This window comes from Liolophura sinensis, chromosome 9 (assembly GCF_032854445.1).
Source record: "Liolophura sinensis isolate JHLJ2023 chromosome 9, CUHK_Ljap_v2, whole genome shotgun sequence".
NCBI classification, from domain to species: Eukaryota; Metazoa; Mollusca; class Polyplacophora; order Chitonida; family Chitonidae; genus Liolophura; species Liolophura sinensis.
Genome location: NC_088303.1, coordinates 26,141,799 through 26,163,507, shown reverse-complemented (window position 1 = coordinate 26,163,507; position 21,709 = coordinate 26,141,799). Strand labels below are relative to the sequence as shown.

Sequence of the window (21,709 nt, the reverse complement as noted above, 5' to 3'; positions counted from 1 at the left end):
ATATACGCGACTGTAAATTTCCATTTGTCCCACTCCTGTATAGGGACTATAGTTTTAAAACTCAGCTTGTGATTGTGGTCGCTTTTATTTGGTGACGCAAACTATATGAACTACCTGGCCTTTTATTCCGTGGGCATGTGGGCGGTATCACTAAATTTAGCTATACGCCAGTCACCCCTTATATTGCCACTATCCAGATAATTGGAAATTTTTGCTAGAACCAGTGGCTCTTTATCCAGATTTTATCCACCGTCATTTCTGCTCTCTGTTATCGCGGCAGGGTTCTTTGCTATAAATTTATCACGATTGTCACCTATAAGTGTCGTCTGTATTCATCTGTGTGTAAACTCAGTTCCAGGCCTACTCACTACGAGAACTGCCATTGACACGTAACACTACATGTTCTACACATCGATATGTCATCATTTTCTAATTCACATGTTAAATTTCATAATTTAGTTTTCCAGATGAATACTGCGTCAAAAGCAAGTACATGCATGCAACATGCTGGACAATGTTACCTGAACTGTGATCTGACAGTTCCATGTGTGAAATTAGTTTCAAGTTTTAATATAGCTTAACCGTAATAATGGAAATTTATGTATCTTTTCTAGCCATATGTGACTTACAACATTTGTATAACTTTATGAACATGTTGTGCGCACAAACAGATGTGACTTTCATTGTATGTATATTACTTATAATATTTTTATTACAACAGTATTGCTGCAGAGATCGATGTTAATTTGAACTTACATGTAATCTGTTCGCAGAGACTGCAGTGTAGGCTGTGTTAGTGCGTGGCGTTTGTTGTATCTCCCTGGTGAAACACTCTACTCACTGAATAATTATGACGTCGCCCGAGGCAACAAAATGATCTCAAAAACAAACAAATGATCTAGAGAAAATATTATAAATTATATTAAAATTATTATATATTATATTTTTCTGACAAAGGGTACGCTTTTGTCAGAAAATAACTGCAATCAGTCCACTGCTCAGTCCTTCAGGCTACTTTGACATCGAACAATTTTGTTCCAGAAGTGCAATTAAATATTTCCAATGCACACATAGCGTGCAACGCAGGCTGACGTGAGCATGCCAAGAATCTGTACCTGAGCGGCTAACAGTGACAGCATATCTACATGTATTAGCAAATTTGAGCCACTTGTGTTTTGTGTGCATGCCTGTTTGTTAGACAAATCCAATTGTATCCAAGAACATATCAGGATTAAGATTTATTTAGTCAGCTTAATGGTGGGAGGAAACCGGGCAGAGCCCAGGGGAAACACATGACCATCCGCAGGTTAAACATATTTCACATATGTTGAATTGTGGTTAAAGTCTGCTGCCTTTAATTTTGCAAAAGCGTTGCATTGTCCGAGATAATGTATGGTACAAATTATTAAAATTAGGATAACGTGGAAAAGTTTTTGAAGTAAGTGTTACCAAGTACAAAACTGAGTCAATTACAACACTTGCAATGATCAATAATATCTTTACGCTCACTCACTCTATATCATATATGAAACCAGGTTAACTCGGTGTCAAAATTACATAATTTGTTCTCTTTTGTTTCTGATGGAATGGGTATCTTCTCGTTTCGCCTTAGTAGCGTTTCGCCTAAGCAAAATCAGTGACCCCCTGGGTCACTTAAGAGAACTAGCCCATAGGAGAATTGATAAACTTGTAGACAATATTGGGGTTTTTTGCGACGACTTTTTGTATGTAGCCATATTTAAGTACCATTACGATCAAGAAGTTTAGGATAGCAATAGCCAGAATAAGAACTTCTCATATAGATGAGCAATCGAAACTGGCAGGTGGTACAAGTTTCCACTTGACCACAGAAAATGTAGTGCTTGCAGAGTTGTTTATGATGAATATTATTTCCTACCTATTTGTGCATGATATAAAAAAAATACTGGGAGAAGTAAAAATCACAATATTATACTGTCAACCTTGAGAGAAGAAAAGTTTTTGAATTACTGACACCAAGTAATGTACAACTACAAAGCTTGGCGCTGTAAGCTGATAAAATGTAAGTCAATAACTTAATTTGTGGATTGTGCTTTCTCTCCATCTGCATGTGTAGAAATGAGTGAGTGAGTGCTTGGAGTTTAACGTCGTACTTAACAATTTTTCAGTCATATGACGACAAGGAGTCCTAGTGCTGCTTCACTGAGACGACTTCTCGAAGGCAAGTAAGCCGCCCCGCACCAGTCATTATACTGATACGGGTCAACCAGACGTTGCACTATACCTTTCTTGCTGAACGCCAACCGAGAAGTTACAACTTCCTCTCTTAAAGTCTTAGGTGTGACACGACTCAGGATTCATCCTGGATCTACAGCCTCCCGAAGTGTATGGAACTGTGCTGACACTAGTGTATATGTTGCAAATGTTGAATGACAAGTGCCCGTCATAACGAAATAAATTGTTACATACTTGTGTATGCTCATAGGCCAAGAGTTCTATGTAATAATAAACCTGCGCCTGGAACACTGACTGGCTCTTTCCGGCGTTATTAAAAACTGCATGACTCGTCTTAATTTCTTAAATTATATAAACAATGTACTTTCATAGTTCTTTTATGGTCTGTGTCTGTTAAGGCGATTGGCACATATGAATGTATGTTTCGACGCCTATATTACATATTTAGTACGTGTTTTAGTATACGATGATGATATACACTGTAATTGTTATCACAATAGCAGTGCATGTGAATTACCGCACATACGTAGGTTGAAATTGTATAGCATGTTTATAAGATTAAACTTTCAACACACCCCACTCTACATGTATGTATATATACATACATTGTGTTGTCTATACTGTATTTTACAAGGAAATATTTTGTGGTTCTACAAATTAATCATGTCTGTTGTCAATTAATTAATCATTAAATTGGTAATCACATTCCCACCCGCGTGCGCGTGCCTGGGTCAACCTGCGTATTCCATGACAGGAACCCATGTTGAGGGTCACTCACCAACTGACCAAACTGTTCTGTCCGACCGAGACACGTCGTTAACCATATCGCAGTAGGTGTAACAGTTTGTTCAAAACCCGAAAGGTTTGAAAAGGAGAGTTGTTCGTATGCACAACTTTCTACACCAGCGTTATATCATCGTGTGAGTGTTACATTAAACAGACCTAAATACAAATTACAGGTAAGTTCCTCGTATGAAGATTTCATCTTACACCTTTTTAACGTTAGAGATGAATTTTCGATGTCCGGATTTCCTTGTCGTTTATTTAGTTGGAAGAGGATTTTATAGAGTTTAGTTATGTATGGGATAGTATTGGATGTGACATTAGGAAAATGCTATCAAGTGATAAAGCGAGATTAATTCTGGCTCAAGATAGTCCATTAACAGATGTATGCCCTATAACTCCATAGAAGACGCTTTGTTGACCACAGACAATGTATTGAGGAGCTGCTGTGTGATTTTCAGAGGAGTTAACACACCAACTTCTGATGGAACCAAGCTGAACTCTGTTGTCTGAGTGATGCTAGAATGTATTCTGTTATCGCAGTAGATTATTCAGTTAAATATAACACACTTACTCCATTAATTCAAGTCAAGCTCATACTGGCTTCCTCTCTTACCGTACGTGGGAAGGTCTCAGCAACCTGCGGATGGTCGTGGGTTTCCCCCGCGGTCTGCCGGGTTTCCTCCCACCATAATGTTGGCCGCCGTCGTAGAAATGAAATATTCTTGAGTGCGGCGTAAAACACCAATCAAATAAATGAAATAAATATTCCATAAATTCAACATAACTATTCTGTTAGATAACTTGTTTTAGTGGCATTTAGAAGTTGGCATAGAGGTACACTGGACAAGGTATTACTTATGGATTTACAGCTTCTTGGTTTATTGTCACGACGTTTCGATGTTGATACTAGCATCGTTATCAAGTGAATTACATTTTTTTTAAATACTGGTCTTTCCTGGCGGATATCGTGGCCCATCATATCAGTGTTCTATTTTTTTTAACACATGAATATTTCTGATACATAATGGCAATGCGTTGGTATACTATTTACATGAGTCAATTACTGGAATTAATCCTTTTTGTGGTCGTATGTATATAGCTTATTATACAGGTTCAAATGCTGCAATGGTTATGTTTTCTTGCTTCCTCCTCTGTGACGTGGAGTTCTGGTGCTCCCGCCACTTATGCCCGCCGTCTGTATGCCGTTGGGCCAATTGGTCTTGTGCAATAAAGTATTATCTATTTAATTGCCCATAATGTAATACGTCGTAAAATGTACATGAATATTTTTTATTCATTATCTTGATTTGAGTATTTTTTTTTTTACATTTATTTATTACTGACTCAATTGTAATTTCAACAAATCCAAATTCATTTCACTTATACACGATGACGGTTTCACTAAAGTCTCAACGCTCTAACACTATCACTTAGGGTTAGTCACAATTAATAATGTAACATTATTATACTAAGAGTTATGATTATAACCCTTGGTGTACGGTACAATAGTTATTTCATTATAAGCATTTTTTTTTTTATTCCTTTTGACAAGTAGCGAGCCAGTTGATCGTTGTCAAGTGCTTAAAACGCTTGTCTTTCAATCTCTATAAAACACACGAAGCATAGGTTCAAACTAGGCTTTGGCCGGGCAATAACTCTCCGGATCCCTCTGTTTGTCGGGCCTTCGCGTCAGTAAGCGGTCAAGCACACTCGTTCGACCGTTTGTGTATTATGTTTTCTCCCAGCCGTATGTAACCGCATGTTTTGACACCCGTGCATATGTTGCAAATGTCGGACGGCTATTCTGTCCATCAACACGATGTGAAATGTTACCGTACATGGTGGTGTATGTTCATGCATGAGCCATGAGCTCGATGCATTAATAAACCATATATATTACAGTATCACATTTCAGGATGAAAATGGCTGTGGTCAAGTGGTTAAGATGTTTGTCTTTCAACATTTTCTTTAGTTTCTCGCGTACCATGGTGTGCTTGTCAGAGCGTCACGCCGGGAAAAAGTTAGTCAGTAGTTTAACAAATGTCAGCGGGTTTTTCGCCCGGTCATAAACCTGACCAACGCCGTGTAAGTGAAATTTCTTTAGTAGGCTTATGGTGTTAAATAACAAGGCCACCTTTATGACTTTTAAAGTGTTTGGTGATATGATCTTTAAAGCAAGGGTAATGTTTAGGCACATCATCGAGCATGTGGACAGAAGCAGTGGAAAAGGTGCAGTGCATGTACCGAAGTGTTGTTGACGTTTTTCAATGACAGCTGAGGGTGGGGGGAGGTGGTCAGGACGTTTTTTTTTCTCTCTCTTTTTTTCGATAGAGTCATTACTTTTTTTATTAACCAGTGATCAAAACAACAGCACTTACCTACACTGTACTTACCGGAGGAAGTAGGGGCCTATGTTTGTGAATATATAAAGCAAATCAACAGGGATAAAAAAAATCAAGGAGTATAAACAATTTACGAGTGCAAAAATGAATGACTTAATTCTATGTAATGCCCGTTATTTAGTTCAATCATAATTATTTGTCCAGAGGATATACAGTTGTCTTTTGCTCACATAGGCCTATACAGATATCTTATATAGGACCACGTATATTACTTGCGACCAGCAAGTTGTGCAAATGGCGCCAGGCTTTCCCCTTCGATTGTATTGCTCCCTCCCTTGGAACGTCGATTTTGCATGGTTTACAGCCTTTATACATTGACGCCTTCACCTTTAGTTTTCCTGTCCTAGGGTACCACAAGCCTAAGCCTATATTTATACGAGCTGATAAATACTCACACTTACACATCCACCTAGACCCCTACCCCAAGCTCTCTCCCGTCCCCACCTGTCACTGTGCTCTAAAAATCAGTTCCAAGGGCCCGTAGGCTACTGCCCAGCCCAGCCTACATTTGAAACCCCTTGGGTGCGGACTCAGTGCCTTCTAGCCCCACGCATGTACCGATTAAACTAAATACATCAAGAAGATGGTCTTATTTCCACATGCAGGTGCATATAGCCCTGTCCCCACTTCCCTATCCCCAATGTGCCATCAGAATCGGAAGATCTACCTCATGTACTGGTTCCACGGGTTACATGTGGAAAGGGGAGGTAAGTCATGAGTGGCGACCAGTCACGTTTTGCAAAACGCATCTGACGAAAATCTTAATTCAGTGATACAAAAACTATCTAATGGTATACATAGAAAGAGGACATTAAGTTTAGTATAGATTGTGTTTAAGATAATAAATTTATCGCTTATAAACGAAGATTTTGAAGAAATTATACTTGCTCTCCTACATGCGGTATCATTCGTAAAATACATTTGGCTACTACACTTCTATCACACACTGTCGACTCATGGAGACACGCCCTACATTAGGATGTTTGCAAACAACGTATTGCTGGGAGAAGCAAAATTTACAACTAGCAAAACTTCCGTTAACGGAGCGGACAATAACTTAGCATTTTATTTTTATTTTACTAATAGCATTTTATCGAGATTAGGAACGGTGAAGAAATCAGTATTACAGATTTACAACTGTAATAATTTTATCTGTTGATGACTAAAGTGAACTATTTATTGATAATGTTTGCTTGTGATCTCTTGTTCTCTTGTTTAAATAGGTTTTGAATGTATTTAAAAAAGTGTCAAAGAGTAATCTCTTTTATCAGAAGTCTATTACTGGATTTCTGTTTATATCTACATGTGGAAAAGCAGGGGGATTGACTGACATGTATGCTGGGCCAATGTCAAATCTCATGTAAAGCGAGTTTAGCAAGAGGCAGGCCCATATACAGATGAACAGAAATCCTGACCGTATCATTCACTTTACAATAACAAATGTCGACAGAAAACAAACTTCATCCAGGTTAAAAAAAAATTCAGACTGCAATGCAAAAAATTCTACGGATACCAGGATCTATGTTTCTTAGTTGATGTATAATTCTTGTTCTGGCCCCAGGAAAATTACAACGCTTAAAATGAAATATACGTCACCAAAACGGTTAGATACCATGACAGTTCTACGCCAAAGGAACTTCAATTGACAATGTATCACTGTGAAGGAAATAATTATGTTTCGACAATATGAAAATGATACCCATGTGCATGAGCTGAATATTTATCAACATCACTTCAATTAGTGAAAGATTAAGACAGTACATACAAGCAGATCTAGCCCTGGGCTCATTGACTAGCCTTTCTTTCGGATCTCCTCAGGTTGCAAATTTGACTACACCTTAAATCTGTGTGTTTTCATTGGCTATTCTTTGTAAGGAAACGGTCAAATCAATAATTAGTGAGAACTATACCGGAAAGAGAATTTCTGACCAATCAAAAGCCCTTTACAACTAGGTAATCTACTACAGTCCATATGTCCTGCAGGTTGTCAGCGATACCCTGGCCGATTGTTTTGTAAGTATTTTACCTATTTAACAAGTGATTTAGCGTGGTAGATGGATCGACAGGTAGGTAAGTCATTAGTGATGCTATTATTTTATTTTTTATGTAGTTAGATGGTCTTAACTTGCCGAAATCCATCCTGGCCTAAAATGGAATATTGTATGTACAATCGGTCTAACGCAAAACGTCCTTGACCGAAGTCGAAATGCATCCAATCCATGTGATAATGCCCCATGGGCTTATCAACCTGTTCCCACCGGATAGTTTGGTATATAATTCATTCTGTATTATTTATTTGCTTATTTATTTATCTGGTTCTAAGGTGCATTGGGTGAGATTGATAGTCTAATCATGTCATAGACGTGCCAGGAATTTCAACATGGTAAAATTTCTATGTAGGTGGAATGGTCATTAATTTATTTATTGCACTGATTCCTTAAGTTAGACCCAGAGAACTACAACTGCTTTTCTTAGACCTATAATGGCGGTGCAGTGGGTGTGAAAAGCAGAGGTTGGTGTCTTTTATTTGCACTGGGCTTTTCTCTAACAAATCGGCTTGGACCATTGTTGAGCACGAACCTAACACTGTTAGTGTCAAGATTCCACTGATGTTAGGGCAGCATGAAAAAAGGAATTGGAGTCTTTCGGGGCCACCAATGTGTATATATGTCGAAGCCAGGCGAGTATCAGTAAATTATCTTCTAACTGTAACCCAGCCCTTTCAACTTGTTAAATCAAACAGCTTGAAACAAGTGCTGGCTATTCGAATATAAGGGTACTCTAGATATTGGATTTTATTTTCAACAGTTTATCATTCCTAGAACCAGCACGTAACTTGCTGAGACTTGGCAAAATTTCGAATTAGAAAATAGGCAGATGTTGGTTAGACCTGTTCAGTTCAAGCGTTTAGATGGCTGGATTACTTTTAAAAGATGGTTTACTGATGCTGACTTTCACAAATTTACAGTTCAGCACACATTCCAAATATAAGGACTGGTTCGATATGTTATTGTAGTGAAATTGTCTGCACGGGGGAACGTTGGACCGATGCTGACGCTATGTTGTTAGTGTCTGAGATACCTTTAACAAGCATGGTAGGTGAATGCCAGCAAAATATTTTATTTTCAGACTTTCTTTGAATGGTAAATTTTGGTGGCAATGGAAGATGTGCATAGTATGTTTTTATGTACAGTAGAACCTCATAAACTGACTTTGCCAAAGGCCGGTTGGTTACCCAGGGTACTCCAGTTTCCTCCACCCATAAAACTGACTGACATCATATATACTTTCTGGAGTATTACCTTAAGCAACAAACAAATAAATAGACAACCTGTTGGCTCATAAAAATTATGGTGGTAATGAGAAACAAAGCAAACAGTATAAGTTCAGATCAAAATTCAAGGATATTTCATTGCATATTATAAATAAAATATCACACAGTGCAAAGATTGTAAACAGCTCAGGTAGACTAAGCCTACGTATGAAAGGTTGATCCCAGCTTCTCGTATCCATGGGCTTGAACCCTACCTTATTTTGCTATCAACCTACGTTTTGTACATAGGCCTAGTCTTGCTGGGCTAGATCACAATTTCATCAGGACACCATGCAATTAGCCGTTTCTCACTCCGGTTTTGACCATCAGCCAGGGAGCCAGGATTAGGTATGGTGTTCATTAAGACCATAATTACTTAGGCATTCTTCTACTCTGTTTTTATCTAAACTGTCATTCCTAGATCGAATAAATTTTCCAGACAGTTTACTAGAAGAGCCATCGTTAGAAAAATATCAGTTTCACCGATCGGTGAAGCAAGAAGAGTTTACCATGACAAATTACACATCACGTTTGATTTCTGCTGGGACTCCTCCTCTGGTTTTGTCCTATTTTTGACATTTACATATATACTGTAGGAGCTATTATTCTGATTAATCAAACCTATAGGGAACTTGCAAATGTTCGAGAAATTGCGTGTGCTTCATAGACTGGGGTTTAACATGTTCCCATTTAAGAATCGCCATTAAAACATGTTACCGGAAGTGTTGAATCTGGATAATTGTCTTCATTATCACCTTGCTATGGCTGGGAAAACAGTGGCACGTGTATCCACACACGTATTTTGGACAGGGTTAAGTGCATGGATTGCAGACTAAACATCACAGTGATGGGTAGTAAAGCTTTTTCAGAAGGGCACCAAGGTGTTCGAAAAAAAAAGGACCAATTCTTGAGTTGTAGGAGAGCCTGGCCAAGTTTATGGTTAGGGAATCAGCACTAGGAAGCCATCAAGGCTAAATATTTCTCATGTAGACATTAATCTTGATTATAAGGTCAGCTGATAAATGTAGCAAAAGAAATTGAACACACAAATTACATTCTTTTTAAATGGAGACAAAACATTGATAGAAATCAAGGGAGCATCAGTAGAAAGACTGACTGTCTTGGAAATAGCTTTGTTTTTTCTAACCCTTTTGAAATTTGGCATTTGGTTGGGTTACTGCCAATGACCATACTTCTAATGCTGGCCTTGAATTCATGCCTGACACGTAATATAACTGACGGATCCCTTTTTTTATAATTGTAAAGTAACATTTGTTCACTGCATGTTGAAAACAGGCCAGTTATGTGCGGAAGGTAGAAATACGCCCAAGGAATGTAGGTAGAACTGGTTTGTGAAGCCACAAAGCCATGCACTTGTACCTATAATAATTGTATGTACATGTAGACGACCATATCTTGGATGGTGTCTATTTTTTGACCAATCATAGTGCCCCATTTATTAGTCTTCCTGATAATATTTAAAGTCAAAAGTTTGTTGTTCACTAAATGATTAGATGGCCTTATAATCATTTGATTTACCTGGACAGGAGTATTTAGACAGCTCTGGTTCCTCGCTGGTGCAGACATAGAGGTGAGGGGTTTGTAGTAGCAAAGCCTTCAATATGGGTTGTTGCTCTGTAAAACCTGCAGCATTCAGATATCAAGCGGACATGTCTATTACAAATTTGTTCTATAACGAAAACCGCATTTATATACTAAAACTTACCAGTTGTTTTTACTTGCTTTTGTGTGTTCTTATAAAAGAATCCACATATATACATAAATATGCTACATCAGTGAACAATACTTGGGTGCCACCTATAGGCTTACTACACGATGACACACCAAGATGATATTAGCGCTATGTTCTGTTACACGTGTAATGTGCCGCTCTCATGGAGACATAACTAGACTAATTCTTCAACCTATTCAACCACCTATGAAACCAATATTTTGAAACATTCTGAGAGAACTATGGGGTGTATATAGAGAGCTAATTTGCACAGGTTATGACTTTGCATCTTTTGTGACAAAAAACAAATCGTTTTAGCATCAATTTGGTAGTATTTGTATGCATAAATTCCACAGATAAAAGCTTTTTAGAGGTCGATATGGTTGAAGATCTACAGAAGGCACCAACCATTTTGATCACACAGTTAATGGCTACTCTTATAATGTTCCAAGACCTGAAAGTTTGTCCTTGTTTATCTTACGTCTTTAGTTTGTGCATTAAAATCTGATATAATTGTACATGTAGTTATGACAGCAGGTTTTTTTGCCCTCCAGAAAGAAAAGAATATCTTGCAGATTAACATATGTGTACATGTTGCATAGCATGCAGATTTTATGTGTGACACTTTGAATTTATAGGCCCCTAGCTCTGGATGGTGAGAAATGTTTCAGGTTTGGCACTGACTGTACTGGAATGGCCATCTTAACATTATGTGTTTGTAAACTCACCAGTAACAAGCCTACAGATGACACAGTACATGTAAACAGACCTCTGATATATACTGCTCTGGTATTTGATGACCTACATAATTTGGCCTCAAAACTGGCAGAAATAATAAACATTGTATCTTAATGACCTTGGTCTGATTTTGAATTACTGTTATCTTGTATACATGGTAGCTATTTTTTACAGCTGTGATGTGTTGCAGTACCCTAATTCCTCAAATTTTTCACATACTAAAGAGCAACTTTCAGTGCAATTTATGCACATTTTTATGTTGATTTTGGAGACAGTAAACAGTGCCTTCAGAATATGCTGCCATAAATACCTTGCAAACATGCAAAAATGTTGAAGAATTACAGTTTCCACAGAAGTCCATGGTTTTTTTTTTAATTTGTCAGATAGATAAGTAAATGACAATTCACTTGATCATGCATACTGTAAATGTCATAAGTTGCATGTTTTGCCTCAGCCTGAGAGTTCTATTGATCCAAGGAAGGCGTTTTGAAGTTTGTTTGAAAGAATGATATCCTATTAGAAAAATGTAAGATTTAACACCAAGCGTACCATTTTTGTGATCTTTATATGTCTTCTCTTTAAATGCAATTTAAATTACTCATTTTGCAAAACTCGTTTTTTGAAAGCTACAGTGTACATTTAGGACCATTTCCTACAAGAAAGATGTGAGCGTTATACATTCAGGAAAGTGGTGTTTTATGATTTTGTATTTTATTTGCCGTTAAGAATGCATTTTTTCAGGTGAATTTTTAGGGCAAACATTCCTTCACTTATTTAGTTGAAAACTGTCTTTATGTAACATGGATTTATGGTGTTCCTCAATGCTGTCTATTTGTTTGATCTACATGTATGTACTCAGTACATAATTTTTGTTTTGCTTTGACAGATTTGAGAATTATTGGCCTGGGCCCGGAGACTATGGCAGATCAGTCGGATAAGGGCAATTATTCTATGTCCATTTCAAACAGTTCAAATAACAGGTAAGATCACACAGGGTCAAGGGCAGTTTCTTCAGTTGGGCCAATGTTGAATCCCATAATTTGGGCTAAACTGAAGAAATTGTTGACATATATGTGTATCAAATATTAGCCTAAATATGACTTAGTAATATTTGATATCATCTGGCACATCATGTAATATACACTGTTGTGACCCTGACAATCCCTGTGATAACTCAATAACAACACAAACGAGGGATACAGCAGAATAGTTAATGCTCCAACCCTGATCCCAGCGGTCAAAATGGCTATGTCACATAAAAAAATTTGCGCATACATGTACTGAACCCAGCAATTTTTATTTTTCTTCTTTTTAGGAGACCAATACATGGTTAACCTATAGCCATTGTTCCATTTATTTTTTGGAAAATATTTTAAATATATTGAACTGTTTAGTGTTGCTTTCCTCCAAGGCCTTCACTACATTACACATACAGTTGGTGTGCTTGAAAGATGCACCTGATGTCGCCACAAAACTAGATGGACATGTATGCTAGGCAAGACAACTAGCGTATTTCAACTAAAAGTCAGCTGTTTTAACGTGACACGATTTAGTCACTAACCTTACAGGGTCACATATGAGTTTTTTTTGCGTTTTTTTTTTCTGATTAGGAAAACTTAAGTGTTGGCCTTTGAAGGTTCAGTGTGCTTCAGAAAGTGCATTGTCACATACGAAACTTTAGGCGAAATATAGTAGTTGAAGATGTGGCCATTAAGTGTAGCTGACAGGTGGAAAGTACATGTTTGAAAAAATATAACAAGATAAGTATTTCAACGCATTTACTTTATTGCGTACAAAAATTATATGGCCGTTTTCCCCTCCTTGATGATGTTGATAGTAGGATTTGGAGCAGTCTCACCATGTTTTCTACTTCAGGCACTTATCCTTAATTTTGCTGCATTTTGGAAATGGAACAAATGGTTTCCCACTGGCTGAACATTCAGGAAACGTACCATTACCCTTTTCTCCACCACAAATGTTTCACCCTGAAAAAAATCCCGTATATTTTTGGGAGTGTTTTTGTCTGACATGCAGAATGATGGACATTTATGAACTAGCTTTAAGCTGGAGGCAATACTCTCTATCATTCAATAGCTTTAAAACCGGAAATGTTTACACGATGTTTTGTTTGTTGCAAGGCATTGTTGGTAAAACCAGGGTTGATGGCTCAGTGCAACATTGTACATTGTAGAAGGAGTCCTTGGTGGTGTTCATACAGATTGGCACACAATAGCGAAATGTATGCAGCTTCCAAACAATTTTGCATGTTTTACAAACCAGACAAAGAAAGATGGTGCCTTCACACCAGTAGCGGTTTCAAAAACAGTGATGTAATTATGGTTTAGGGCTGTTGAGCCTTGTTTATGATTTGGCAAGTGTAATAAAAATGTTTGTAACAAATGTAACCATGGCAACATGTTATGTCAAAAACATGATGCTGTATTTGACTTGTCCAGGCGTAAAGTTTCACGTGTGGCAAAATGTGACTGTGTTTCTGCACTTCCACAGCTATATGTAACTGAAGCAGTTACTGAAACAGTGACTCTATACGGCCATGGAAAATCTGTCTTGTCTGGTGCAGACAAGCCTGTTTTGTATACCTTACATCCTCCACAAATTGGACCAGTATAGTATAATTTTGACAAAAATTCAAAAATATGTACCATAAGATTTTGAAGACCAAAATGTTGTGTTCAGGTAAGAACATAGATGTATGGACTTAAAAAAATAAAAAATAAAATAATAATAATCTATTCTGATGATATAACATTCATCTGATATGCCAAAACATGACACATGTTTGATATGACACTTAGAAAGTCCGTTAGCAGCATAACTCAGTACAATGGAAACACCTCTCACAATAATCAATCACTATGATACCTGTGTATGTATCTATCCATTGTTTCATAATTACAGTAAAACAGAAAATGTCATGATTCTGTTCCCATTTGTTAGTGTACATATGACACATTTGTTATCATGAAGTAACATTCAAATGATGTCTGATGGTGAGAGAGGGCTGGGGGGTGGGGGAAGAAATAAACAGAGTTTGGTTGCAAAGCCTTTCTTTTAGTGTACAGTAATACATGTGTGTGAAAATGAGTGATTTAAAATGTTGAGTTATTTATTGTTAACTTTTGCTGCCGACATCAAGCTGGTATTATACCAGCCATTGGCTATCAGGCTTGGTAATGTCAGGCAGGATCTGTGTGTGGAATGTATTTATATTGTACTGTGTGAGTTAAACATCTACTAGTGTCAGCTTACTTAGTGTAATCAGCTTACACAATAGATGAACGTGTACAGGTATTGGCCAGGGGTCTACATTGTGATGTGGTAATGTCAGCTGTGCTTCAGACGAATGTTGATGTACAGAAGTTATTCTCAGTAGTGGGTTGTAACCAGTCATATTGAGACAGGCGCTGACAGCAGGACAAGTAAGCCTACGTTCATGTACATGTATGTCACAAGTCATGCATCGAAACATGTGACCGTGTCCTTCTGCTAGAGGTGACACAATGCAATACACGACCTCTTCTCACAGGTGTGAATAGGGATTGATTAACATTCAGCAGCTTGGTTGAAGTAATTCTATGACGTCCTGTATAAATCTCCCACGAACTGAATATAGCGCTGAATTACATTAATCCGTCATCATTACAGTGCTTGGTATTTCCTTACTATTTATGATAGTCTTTTGGGAAGCCTTACATATTGGCACGAAATATAAATACATGGATATGTAAATAACATGAAATAAGTACATGAACTCAATAACTAGCTGTATTTTACAGCAGACAGCCCTAGATTTAACCAGACTTACTGTAGTTCTTAAACCTTTTCAACAGCTTGTGCTGTTTTAAAACCATTCTTAGCCTCGTTTTCAGTATAATTGTCTGAATGATTTCCACAGGAAAAAAAAACTGCGCTACAGGTTGAAACGGTGAAAGATATACAGCATGTCTCCTGTCCGTGTGATTAAACGTGAAATATGAAAGTTTATTGAAAACTTAATTTTTTTTAAGTATTGCAGTTTTGTTGGTGTTTAGGGATAAATTAAGAAATTTCTGCACCATACCCATAGCAAAATATACTTTATTTTAAACTCAGTCTATCTGCATGGGTTTAATGGTAATGGTCAGAGGCTTATTGTAGAGGGGTTAACAATTTTTGTTAAATTTCCAAAAGTAGTTTGATTACCAAAGTATGGTAAATGTCCTGAGATTAGCCCTAAAAAGTGAATTTGAATTCAAGCAAATGTCATAAAATGGATATATTACTTTAGGTAGTGAAACTTACATTTTTCCTGTTGGAAATCATCTTCCAGGTAATAGTCAAATCACCTAAGATAAATAGAATGAGACTAAATGTGGAACATGTTATGGACAGAATTTTAGACCATTTACCATGCTTACCATTTACCGTGAGCCCAATCATAATCCTTCTATGGTTTATTAATATAAGCCTTAAGTTGCTTTAGAGTTGCTGAAGAAGGGGAGGTAACCCGCCATTATATAAGTGAAATATTCTTGAGCATGGTGTAAAATACCAATCAAACAAATAAATAAATGAAGGGAAGGTAACAAGGTAAATCTCTACTGGAGCCCCTTTCTTTGCTGTTCTTGTGGCTGACTGCTGGTGACTAGGACATCTTTTACTAATTCTTCACTGGACAGTCCAACCCTGTTAGAAAAAATGTGGCTGGTCAGCCAAGAAAATTTTTTTGGTTTATTTCTTATTATTTTTTTTTCTAGCCAATTAAAATATACAGATTTGAAAGAGTTGACATTGTGATGGCAACAAAATCAAATGAGAGCTTTCAGAGAAAGGCCCTTTTCTATAAGGTTGGTTGTGTTATACCCAACACATTTTTGATGGCGGCTTTGAAGGGTGCATGAAATGCTTTGGGGCGCTGAGCTGGTCCTGCGCTCCCAGTATGTTCATCAGTTATGTTATTTCCAAATATTTCCTGCCACTGATGGAAAATATGCATCAGTAAAATAGAGGACTTTTAAAGAAGTATAAAATATGCCTCTAAAATGAATTTTTTTTTTTGGCCTAAGTTTCTTAATTTTCCCTAAAACCATAGCCTTCATCTTTTAGCACCTACATGTATTTATGTGCATGTAGGTGTGGTCAGGTACAAGTTATACATGTGATGTTTATGTAATCTTACCCTGTGCCAAAAACCCATTAAGTTCTCTTACCTGGGTCAATCCAGCATGTCTCAGGTGTTAGTGCAGATCATCATTGACTAGTCAACAGTATGTGATGTGGCCAGAGACTGTACGCTGTGCTAAAGTTGTCTTCTACTTCAGGAGCCTAAGCTATTGTTATGTTACTTGGTTTTGAGAAGTTCAGACTTGATCCGACTCCCTCAGAGTGCAGCTGAGCCTGTATATTTGGGTGTGCCTCTGCCATCAGTGAGTGAGCTGGTGGTTAGTGCTCCTTGCCACTGGAATAGAACTGTTTTCGTATGCTGTCAAGTGTCTTTTTTCTCTAAAGGCAGACTTTGCAGGAGACGTTCAGAGGGCTTTCTGGTTTAATTTGGGAGCTGTAGAAATGCCTGGCAGCTTGCCATATTTAAATGCAACAAGGTTTGTTTAACTCAGAGTAAATGTTTGGACACATTCGGGCAGCTGTCAGGCTGTTGGATTTTGGAGTCAGGCATTCAAGAGATCAGATTCTTCCATTCTGTATCACATTTTCAGTTATTTGTCACACTTTTTATTTATAGCAGATGTCTCATTACCTCTGTATTGATATTTACCAAGATGGTGTTTATGATGATGGTTGGGAAGACAATGTTAAAACATTCAAAATTTCTGTTCATTCTGTAAAGCAGAGGCTCCAGATTTTGAGGTACATGGTCTTTGTTATTTACTTCTGGCCACTCTGACCCTGCGCCTACAGCTCCAGCCATGTTCACTGGACTTGTCAATATTTTCTTAGGCTTTAAGACCTGGTTTCCTGTCTGTGACTGCAGGTCAATTGTACCTCTTGCACCCATCCCAATAGACCATCACCTTCTCTCCACCCCCCCCCCCCCCTCCCCGTGCTCCTTGCTGCCTCATCCGGCATCGTTTGACCTCTACAACTAAGTCTCTTCCTGCTACACTGTATGTGCTGTACATTGGTGTGCTGCTACACTTCATTTCCTGCACAAAGACAGATAAATAAAGATAAGGTCTTGTGTCGCCATTTTGAGTCCATCAAATGAACTGGAACTGCTGATTCGCACTTTTTCAAATCCTGTTTTTGTGTGCACATATAAAATCTGTGTGGCGGTGCCAAGGTTTGATTTTTAATCATTCCTGAGGAGTTTTCTGCTTGTCCTGATTTCAGTGAAGTGAGAAATAATGCTTTTGTTAATTTTTTTTATACAATACATGTGTTTCTCCATTAACACAAACCATTAACATTTATTTGTTGAGTTGACAATATAGTATTTGAGAGAACAGTTTACATTGTAGGTACTTGTAGGTTTGGATTGTGTCCATGGTGCTCTACCAGCAATTATGTGAAGCCATATATACTTATAAGTAAAGCTATGAACACGTCCTTAGATAGATTCTGCCATTACTGTTTCACGTTGTGACAAATATCGTCAACAGTTCTCTGTTTGTTCCATTTTGTGCCCTGACTGATATTAGAAGAAGATGGCGTGCCATTATAATGTTATGTCTGTTTAAAACCAGATACTGGTACCAGATGTGAGACTGGGGTCACCATCAGACCACGAGTGTGTCACGGATACGATAGAGAACATCTGTGCCCCATGCTTTCTTCAAAGAGGGACAGATTTGCAAAATTACCCAATATCTATGCTGCATGGGAATCAAATATGCATTCCACATTCCCTCAATTAATTATTAATTATGAATTCACCTCCAAGTCAGAGGGCTATTAGATTGCAATGTCTTGCCTTGCTCTTTTCTTGATATGTAGTTATTGTTGTTGTTGATGCATCAGAATTGTCTTCTTTGCAGTACAGTGTATGTTCCCTATCAGGTATTGAGCCTTTGCCTAAGCATCCCGCCACCCCACCCCCTGTCCCCCACTTCTTACATGCACACAGAAATAATTCACCCAGCTGATCCATGTGCAAGGCAAAAGGGAAGTTACTGTGTTGTCATACACTCACGTGGCACAGAGCATGTTGTTTTAAACTAGCCAGCCCCCAACTCGTGTGCTCAAAGACAAAGTCCGGTGTTTGCTGAGGGCTGCTAAAACTTGTTTACTGAGAGTTTCCCACCTCACTGGCTTGGAGGTGAAAGAGTTCAGATTCAAATATTTCAAAGAAAAATCGATTATGGTATTAAGCAATGGGGGGGTTTCTGAAGTAAGGGTATGCCGAGGTATTCTGGGTACATACTGGGGAGCGACTGTTCACGAAGGGAACTTGCCCACTTACATGCACAGTTCTACTAGCCTTACTACAGGCCAGGTTGTCTGTAATAAACTTGGGTGTTCAATAACGGGAAAACATTGCTCTTTTTGGATGGGTGCTGGATAATGTGTTGAGTTCACATGTTGTCCTGATAGTGACCATTTGATTGAACTTTTCCATCAGCAATGAGCATCTGCCTTCAAGGATTTGCAGCAAGAATTGTGGTGTTCGGTTTCACGGTTATTTGATGGCTGATGGTAGGGAGAGTGTCAGAGTCTGCGTATAAGGAGATACATGCTCAAGGGAAACTGTTTGGATTACCTTGCAAAGCAAAATGGCATCACTAAAAGCTCAGCGAAACTGTTCCACAAGAACTAAGCGGAAAAGACCGATTTTGATCAACTGGCCTTGCTTTTGCCATGCCTTGGAGATGCAGGAAGACAGTGAGAGCGATTCCTTCTGCAGCTATTCCATGTCCACGTGCTCCAGCTGCTCACATTGCTTTCATGGGTCCGTAGTAACAGTTGAATTCCTTTTTCTTATCTTTTTGTAAGCTACTTGGTCATTTTATATACCCCTTAATATAATGTTGGTGTTGGAGAAAAATTAATGTTTAAATGCATGTATGTGTACTCTGGCATTATTCTCCAAAACTATCCCAAACTTTTTATTCCTCGGACAAATTTTATTGTATCTCTGCCATCCATGGATAAAGACTCTTCCCGATCTGGACCAGTGATAACTAAAGAGTTTGGGGCAGACTCAAGCATACCTGTGTAGTGCCGTAATTGTGCTATTTTTTCTGTAGTAGATGAAGCAAGTCACTGAAGGGTCTCCAGTGATCACCTGGAAGTCACCTGTGAATCACCTGGTTACACATGATTCAGCTCAGTCTACTGACATTTTGCCTCATTGTGGACTGATGCCACAATGACAACAGTTACCTTGATGTCACAACTGAATTGCTCCTGTGCACAAAGTGTAAATGGATTTGACAGGAAGTACTAAGCTAGGAAACTACATGCAGAAATATTTAAGTGGGTCATTGATGGCTACAAATATGCATTGGTGATGAGCTGAATTAGGTATTGCTCCTCACTCGAATGCACGGCATTTATTTTCTGATGGTAGGCAGTTTTTAATTGCCAAAATCATGGAACAATTAATTTGAGTGTAAATTTTAAGTTTAAGTTTTAAGTCAAATCATTGAATGATTTGATTTTTAGGTCAGATTGTTCATTTAAAAACATCATTGCATCATTGTTACATACATGCAATTGCTTCCAGAAGTTCAAAGAAGCAGGCAACATATGGATAAAACTGATATTACGTCTCTGCATTTATTTTTCATATGCAGTTTTAATTTTCTTTTATTATGTAATTAGGAAGGCAACTCAGGTCAGATAACAACCCATTTTTCTTGCATTGTATTCATTGTAATGTAGGCAGAATTTCTATCAAGGTAAGCATGTCTATGTAGTATATACATGTATGAATAAGTAAAAAGTTGATTGCTCTTATATGGAGAACAGGAATGAGAAAAAACAAAGGAAACCTTTTCAAATTTCTATTTCATTATACATATTCTAACAGCAGTTTCACACTTTTGTTCTCATCAGGGGTACTGAGTGTCAGCCATCTACAGTCATAATTATGTACAGTGTGGTCAGTGTATAAACATATATGATATATGATTGTGATGAATTAATATAGCGTTGACTTTCAGGTACGTGTATGCTAACATAAATGCATTGGTTGTATTATAGGAACGAATATTGTTATTGACTGGTTCAAAAACCGTGATAACAGTATCCTCAGATCCTGTGATATCATTATTATATCAGTACATGTGTTTAGGCATATGGCATACAGCAGGAACTGATACAGTTGTTGACTTTATTTCAGATCCAGCAGCAGCAGTATCAGCATATCTTGCAGTTCAAGCAGTGACACAGTGGATGATTGTCCCTCAAGTTCAGGGTGCAGGTCAGTTTTTCCCCTCTTTTTTTTCATATGTTGGACAAAACGTTACAAAACGACTTCCTTCCCATAGAAAGTTTGCCTTTTCAGGTTTCTGTCATAAAGTGTTACTTTATCTGTTTCACATTTCATATATATGCTGTGCCATCAGCAGGCTGTCATGCATGTACAAAAGATGTCATGTCAGTCCTCACTCACTAGAAGGTAAACAATCAGTCATTCATTCATTCACTGGAAATACATGTAGCATCAGAGTAACAATTCACCCCGGTTCAGCAGAGGCCATACATGTAAACAGGTTTGTCAGCTAGCCAAACATTTTATATGTCACGCAGGTAAAAGAGATGAGGGCAAGGCTTGAAATATTTGTCAAAAACCACATGTACAGTGTGCACCCTTTTAAGCACATGCACCAGCTGAGATTTTCACGCACAAATGATGTGTGTATGTGTTATATAATGAGTGGAACTGAAACTGAAGTACAAGTACATTGTTTTACATGTATATATTTTCTTTTCACAGTCCACAGTGTGAATTACTTATTAATCAGACAAGTTGTTATCAGACAGACTCTACAGCAAACCAGCAGTTCTTCTAAGAGGAATCGTTTCTACTGTCAGACGACCTTCCCTGACCGGACTCATACTGTATGGACCCATAGGGTGTAGGACTCTTTGATCTTTGATTTCCACCTGCCCACCACATTTCTTACTGCTCTGTGTGTATTGCCCACCACAGTTCTTACTGCACTATCTGTATTGCCCACCACAGTTCTTACTGCTCTGTCTGTATTGCCCACCACAGTTCCTACTGCTCTGTCTGCATTGCCCACCACAGTTCTTACTGCACTATATGTAATGCCCACCACAGTTCTTACTGCTCTGTGTGTATTGCCCACCACAGTTTTTACTGCTCTGTCTGTATTGCCCACCACAGTTCTTGCTGCATATCTGTATTGCCCACCACAGTTTTTACAGCTCTGTCTGTATTGCCCACAACAGTTCTTACTGCAATATCTGAATTGCCCACCACAGTTCTTACTGCTCTGTCTGTATTGCCCACCACAGTTTTTTCTGCTCTGTCTGTATTGCCCAGAACAGTGGCTTGTGCCGTTGTTTGACTATCACTATCGGCGCAGTGTTGTTGGTGTT

General features: G+C 38.1%; 1 protein-coding gene across 2 annotated transcripts in view; it reads left to right on the top strand.

Annotated features, from left to right (window-relative positions):
• The first annotated feature begins 7,380 nt into the window (after positions 1 to 7,380).
• Positions 7,381 to 21,709, top strand: part of LOC135474878 (period circadian protein-like) — a 62,207-nt gene continuing 47,878 nt past the window's right edge. For both annotated transcript variants that reach the window (XM_064754532.1, XM_064754530.1), the window contains exons 1-3: positions 7,381 to 7,415; positions 12,072 to 12,165; positions 20,484 to 20,564. In XM_064754532.1, the coding sequence (XP_064610602.1) occupies positions 12,104 to 12,165; positions 20,484 to 20,564 (143 nt within the window). In that variant the 5' untranslated portion in view covers positions 7,381 to 7,415; positions 12,072 to 12,103. The remainder of the gene's footprint in view (positions 7,416 to 12,071; positions 12,166 to 20,483; positions 20,565 to 21,709) is intronic.